Below are 7382 nucleotides of genomic sequence, written 5' to 3'. Positions count from 1 at the left end.
ATGGATTTATTCTTCCAAGAAATTTCCCAAGATTTTGTATAAATTAAAGCTTGGAGAGGTGCTTTATGCACCCTGTATCTGGAGCAAGATTCGAATCCATTTCCCCAAATCAAAAAAAAAAAAAAAGGTTTGTAAGGCATGGCCGAATCTGCATTGCCAGAAAACAATGGAGATCATGCCGTTCCTAAGATAAAGCTTGGAGGCGGTTTTTATTACCTCCACAACCGGAGGCTAGGACAAGGCCCCAGAAATTGGATCCGTGTTGATGCGCTTGGGAATTCCCAGGTCATCGAGGTTGATAAGCTCACTATGAAGCATCATTGTGATCTCCCAGCTCGGGATATACGGCTTCTCGATCCTCTGCTTGTTTACCCCTCAACGATCCTTGTTAGGGAGAAGGCTATTGTTGTAAATATGGAGCAGATACGATGTATCATCACTGCTGACGAGTTTTTACTTTTAAATTCCCGTGATAGCTCTGTTTTGCAGCATGTGGAAGAGCTACAAAGGCGACTGAAGAGTGGAGTAGGTGATGATCAGATTAGGCAAGCAGGGGGTCCTGACGATGTGCTCGGTAGAGCATACTTCGAATTGCCCTTTGAGTTTAAGGTTCTTGAAGTTGCTCTTGAAGTTGTTTGTGCATTACTCGATTCTCAGGTGCGTAAGAGGGAAATGAAAATTTAATTATATATGTATTCATTTGTGAACACGTTAGTAACTGGATTAATATTTATCCCTAAGGTAACAGAGCATGAACTTGAAGTATATCCATTACTAGATGCGCTTACAAGCAAGGTCACCACCATCAACTTAGAACGTGTTCGCATATTAAAGAGCAGGGCTGTTGCATTGACTCGAAGAGTTCAGAAGGTATAGAATAATTAATGTTCACATCTCTCTTTCTCTCTCTCTCCTTTTAACTGTGCAAGTCAATGATTTTTTTTTTTTTGAAACAACCATGCAAGTCATTGATAGATAGCTTTATTTGGAGGTCCATTCCATTGTTTTAGGTTAGAGATGCGATAGAGCACTTGATGGATAATGATGATGATATGGCTGAAATGTGTCTTACGGTGAAGAAGAAGACGAAGACGAAGACAAGGATGGAGTCGTCATTTTCTGGTGATCAATCTTCGATGCAATTCAGATCGAAAGGACCCTCTGTTTCTGCTCCAGTTTCCCCTGTTTCTTCACCCCCTGACTCCGGCGAAAGGCTGAAACATAGCTTAACCACCGTGTGGGGCCGCCGCAAGAGCATGAGGGCTTCAGAGAGCACTCCAGAGAGTTTAGAAGATCTGGAGGTGTTACTGGAATCATACTTTGTTTTGATTGATAGCAGCCTGAATAAGTTGACAACGGTTGGTAGAGCAAGCTCAATGTGCTTAAATTCTTCTCTTCTTTCCTTTGGGTCGGATGGTATTGATTTATGCAACATTTTATTCCTCTTATTTCAGATGAAGGAATACATTGATGATACAGAAGATTTTATCAACATTCAGCTGGTAATCAAATTTTGTAGCTGTCTTTGAATTGTGTATATTGGTGGAAAGCATCTCAAGTTTTGATCAACTTTGGGTTGCAGGATAGTCAGCGAAACCGGCTGATTCAGTTTGAGCTGCTAGTCACAACTACAACCTTGGCTCTTGCCATATTTGGTACAGTAGTAGGAGTGTTTGGTATGAATTTTGACCTACCCTTTTTCGATGACCCTGCTACATTTATCAGGATCGTCATAATTGCCGGGGTTTGTGGGATCATCATTTTTTCTGCCTCTCTGGGCTTCTTAAAGTACAAAAAACTCATGCCTCATTAATGGAATCAAAATATTATAAAATGATCCGAGCTTGGCTTACCAGTAGGTTTTATTGTTTTGGATAATATTTGTAAGATGTTTGTTGGATATTTGTAGGATGTTTTTAAGTATATATGCAGTAAGAATTTGTAGGATGATTGATAATATGTTTTATTATTAATGTAGAATGCTTTTATTATGTACGATTATTGATTTTGATTGATGTATGGATTTTTGTGTTACTTAATTATTATATCATATTTTTAATGTGGAAAATTAAGTTTTAGATGTTATATACAAATAATAAATATTAATATTTTCAGACCTCTAAAGATGATAGAAAATTGGTATTTATATAATTTTTATAATTTTAGTGATGGGGGAAATATTTTTCAAAAGATGATCCAAATGACGAAAAATATTTACTGACAGTTTATCCAAACAATAAAAAATATTAAATTTCTTGTAAAATATTTTACACAGAAAAGATTTCCCTTCGAAACTTATTTTGTGGTTACCAAACAAACCTTCGGTGGAAGATTATTTACAATATTGAGTTACCAAAAATTTTACCTACATAAGCTAAGTTGACTAACGAAGGTTTTGTTTGCTGGTAAACTGTCACAATGATCATCACTGTTTATACCACTCTCACTGAGAAGTGTCATCAATTTCTAAAGTTGATGCTTAATGAGTGACATCTGGGACATGGAATTCACACCAACAAGCTCTTCATTTTGATCAGATTGCATAGAACTTCTTGCAAAAAATTTTTATTAATTGTCAAATTTGCCTTCTTGAAATTACCCTTACCTTCTATAAACTTGAAGTCTATAGGAAATCCTATTAACCTATAACACTTTTTTTTTTATATGACCTTTCTTTTCACAGTGACTACACATTAAATCTACTTTAGTTTTCTTTTTGTTGTCCACAGTGACTATCGCAGAAGATAACTCTATAGTTGGATTTGGCTGTATCAATAACCTTCTCTAATTTTCTTCTTTTAAATCCATATTATATGCTTTATCTAGCTTTGGAAGAGGTTCCATTGATTTTATTTGAGACCTCATTGCAGAAAATGACTCATTAAGTCCATTAAGAAACTTAAAAGTCATATCCTTTTTATATTGGTTAGAGTATTTATTGAAACAAGCTGAATTACATTTTCCACATTCATAATGTGGTAATGGTCTAAAATTTCTCAATTCCTCCCAAATGTCTTTCAACTCAATGAAATATGAATCTACAGTTCTAGTTCATTGATTCACATTACCTAATGTATATTGCAAATTGCACACACGTGTGTCATCAAGTTGTGCAAAATTCTACTTCAAAGTATTCTATATTTCTAAAGCACTATCCATGTAAAAGAATGTTGATGCAATTAGTGGTGAAATAGAATCTAAAAGCCATGTCACTATCAGGTTGTTACATCAAGTCCAAGAGCTAAACAAAGGGTTTGTTACATTTGGTTTAGCAATCATTCCATTAAGATCTAACCTTATTTCTTATAGATAAGGCTAGTAAAAAGGATATACTCCAAGCTATATAATTACTAGAAGTAAGCTTGAGATTCACTATGACTGATCCATGATTATCAGTGCGGTGTACTTAATAGGGAGATTGTGGATACTTTAGATGTGAATTGGTAAATCTATGGTTTGAAGAATTGTTCGCTATGGTTTGTGAATTCTCAACTATGAACAAAATACAAGAAACTCAATAGTAAGACAGTAATCCAATATCAACAAATCAAGATTCAAAGAAAATAGCTAAGAGAAACTCCAAGCAAAAACAATCTCAATACAAAACCAAATCTATAGAGTCAAATATACCATCTACTAATGAAGCAAGGAAAAAATTAGAAATCAAACAACAAATAGAATGAGTTGAATCGATTGCAAAACTCAAGCATATTTGAAGAAGATTTGCATTCAAAAGTCCCTATCTCGTATCAACTTGCTCTGATATCATGTGGAAAATCACGAAAGCTTAAGAAAAACTCTTGTGGAAAGAAAATCTTTTCATGTCACTCACAATGAAATTTACAAAGTAAAAGGTGTATATACAAGGAAATGTAAAAGAAGAAAACTCTGTTACTGTAGATACTTGATTTTGGTTAATAACAATTCTCTAAAGAATTATGTTACAACATAATGTTGTACAGAGAACAATTAAAACAAGTGAAGTGCTACTTCACGCAGAATAACTAGAACAAGCGTTACTTCATGCAGAACAACTAGAACAAGTGAAGTACTACTTAAAGTAGAACAATTAGAATAAGTAAAGCATTACTCAATATGGAACAACTAATACAAGTAGAATAGCTACTTTGAATAGAATAACCACTTCACTTGGATGATAGTGAAAGTAACTCAAAATAAGTGGTAGGGTTCATGGGTTACTTTCATCTTAGGATGTTCCGGAGAGTTTGGCTTGGTGGCTCAGATATGAAGGTAGTTAAGAGGTTTTCCTCTTAACCCCTTCCTGAAGTACAAGTGTTTCACTCTCTTACCTTGTTCTCGTATACCTATTCACGTACAGCTTCTTCTCTTGTACCTATTCTCGTACAGCTTCTTCTCTTGTACCTATTCTTGTACATCTATTTTCTATTACCTTTACTTGAGAACAAGTCTTACTACATCCAATTACAATAACGATTACTCACATTAATATTCTTCATAATAATGTCATTCATTAGGCGCATTAAAGCCTATTCTTGTGTAACTGTCACTTTTAGCACTATATATAGAGCCTCACAATTCATTTGGAAGGACTCTTTTCTTCCCCCTTCTAAGCTAGCACATTCTCAACTTGAGAGCTTCTTTCTCTAAATTCTCTCTCTAATTCTTTTCTACTCTTTAATTCTCTTCTTACTTTATTCTACTTGCCATTACACTCAGTACTTCAGGAACTGCTCCAATTTTCCTCTCCGCCGCCTCCGGCATATCCTTTTACTTGTTTGCAACGCTTCCTCTCCCTATCACAAAAACCCTTTTTACATTTTGGTGACTCCACTAGGGAAGAATGATTACATTAAGTAAAAGCTTACTAGAAAAACTTTATGTTACTGGAAGAGATGGACAGTTTCTCTAGTAACCAAGATGCATCTATTTCCACCTATATCCAAGAGCTAATGAAAATGATTGAAGCTTTTTTTAGAGAGAATGCAAATGTTGTAAGGCAACAATAAGCAGATGTTGAAGACTATATCTTAACTTACATTCTCCATTCTCGCCATTTTTCAAGCTCAACTAGTACACCTTAATGGTGATGAGAATGCATCAAATGGATCCATTCCCCTAGTTGTAAACACTAAGGGGAATGAAGGAAATGGAGAAACTGCAATTGATGTGGAAGTTCAGGGAGTCTTCCCTACGCAAGAGAAGGTTAATCTCCTTGATTTAGGAAGAGAATATCAAAAGTCCATAAAAGACCTCATGGAATACATTTAACACTTCAGAGAAAGGGTGTTGGATATACAAAAGTCTCATGATGAAAAGGAGTTGGTGATGGTTTGCATTCAAAAAAAAATGTTTAACGAGTGTAGGCTACATTAGCAGAATTTACCTCTTCCAAATTTTGCTACCTTGGTGGAAGAGGCACGGAGAACCAATAATACGGTTCTTAGATAAAGGGAAGCTACTAGCTTCGATAGAATGAATATTTTAATAGTGAATGCAATTTAAGGAAGAGGTAGAGAAAGAATAGATTTTTTTCAGAAAGGAATATTCCAAAAGAAAATGCAAGCATGAGAGTTATTGATTAAGAACAACATGGTCTAGAACAACCTACTTTCTGCTTATCCGCAAGCTTTACCCCTCATATTTTGGCTGCAATGATATTTTTTCTATTGGTCGCAAGCTTTATTGCTTATTCTTTGACCATAATTAATTATTCATATTTCAGTCGCTTGCTTTATCACTCATAATTTGGCTGTAATGATGTTATGCTATTGGCCGCAAGTTTTATCGCTCATTTCTTGGCCCTAGCTTATTACTCACAAATTGGTCGCAGCTCTTAAGCTTACTTATTTTAATGGTTGAATTAATCTCCTTCATATCAAGTTAGAGTTAATCTCCTTGATGTAAAGTTGAGAGTTCCCTTTTGGCCACATACAATAATATGAAATGTGAACACATATGCAACAAGCATATAACATTATTATTATTGCAAAAGAAAAAGAAATATGATATATCAATAGCAAAGTACTAGCTCAAATAAGCTTTCAAAAAGAGCAAAGGAAAAGCAAAAGACTAGTCAATTACATACTCCATAGAGAAGAGTTATTATGGGCAAATACATTTAATTGTTCTTGTACTTCAGCTTCATGTTTTTTCAGTAAAGCTATCTTCGCTACAATATCTTCTAACTCATTCTCCAATGAAGACTTGTTGTGAAAAATCTTGGCTTTAGATCTACAATCACTGAGGCACTCCAACTTGAATCCAAAGTTACAAGTATCATCGAAATCCTGTAACATCTATTGCAATTCCTCTGATGAAGTACTCATTAGTGGAGCATGGGAAATGGCTAAAGCTCTACCCAACACTTCCATCATTAAGCAAATGACGTCTACATTCTTTACAAAGGAGGTACTCCAAAACTCTCCCTCTATATTGAAAACATGCTCCAAGTATGCCACATACTCCAATGAAACTTGAAAGCCATGGAAGTCAACTTTCTTACCACTTTGTTCAGTATGTACTACTTCAGTGCCAAAAGCACTACTTGCATCTCTGTGTTCTGGCACTGGGGAGGAAGAAGCATGAGGAGTCATTGGAATAGCTCTAACATCATCAGTATCAACTCCAACATCATGAATAACCTCGACATTTGGAGTAGACTCAGGAACAACTTCAACAACAGGAATAGTCTCAGTATCAAGAACACCCTCATCTCGAATAGCCTACGGAGTAAGAATAATCTTAATGTAACAAAAAAAAAAGGGAACAGAACAACATCAATCGAAGTAACATAGTGATATGTTTATACCTGGTTCATGGTAGAGTTCTGAACATGATTTGAAAATAAAACATCCAAATCAATGAAATCATCAAAAGGGGTTGGCTCACCCTCAACTTCAGCTTTATCAACATCAACTGATTCATCATCAGATTCATCACTACGGTTAGAGTCACATGATTCTTCCTCAGTCTCAGCTTCAAAATTTTATTCTTCTTCAATCGAGTTTAGTCCTACTCTCGCAGTTGTTTCTCTCTACAAAAAAAAAAGTATGATGAGGAAATGAATTTAAAAAAAAAAAAGAAGTAAAATAAGAAGTAAATGATGAACTTACTTTTCGATGCACATGTTTTGTTTGATGAGTAGGAGCGTGAGGAACATCATCTTCTTCTTCATTTACATTTCTTTTCTTTTTGAGAAAAATCAAGCATAAGGATACATCGAAGTTACTTATAGGAGGAGTGTAGAGACAAGCTCTGGGATTAGTCAAAGGCATAATAAAATATCTCAATTCTTCAACACACTCCATCTAATAAACAAACCATCCAGAAGTGTGGATACCAACTCTATCAAAAGCTGGGACAGTACAACTCTTAAGTTTATCTAAACGGAGTTAAAGTTT

General features: G+C 35.1%; 1 protein-coding gene across 1 annotated transcript; it reads left to right on the top strand.

Annotated features, from left to right (window-relative positions):
- Positions 1-1858, top strand: LOC18595449 (magnesium transporter MRS2-1). Its single transcript, XM_007023396.2, has 5 exons — positions 1-657; positions 742-870; positions 1011-1358; positions 1455-1502; positions 1583-1858. The coding sequence occupies exons 1-5, from the start codon at positions 139-141 to the stop codon at positions 1811-1813; spliced, it is 1275 nt and encodes a 424-aa protein (XP_007023458.2). The 5' UTR covers positions 1-138; the 3' UTR covers positions 1814-1858.

This window comes from Theobroma cacao, chromosome 6 (genome assembly GCF_000208745.1).
Source record: "Theobroma cacao cultivar B97-61/B2 chromosome 6, Criollo_cocoa_genome_V2, whole genome shotgun sequence".
NCBI lineage: Eukaryota > Viridiplantae > Streptophyta > Magnoliopsida > Malvales > Malvaceae > Theobroma > Theobroma cacao.
This window is presented reverse-complemented; position numbering and strand designations above follow the sequence as displayed.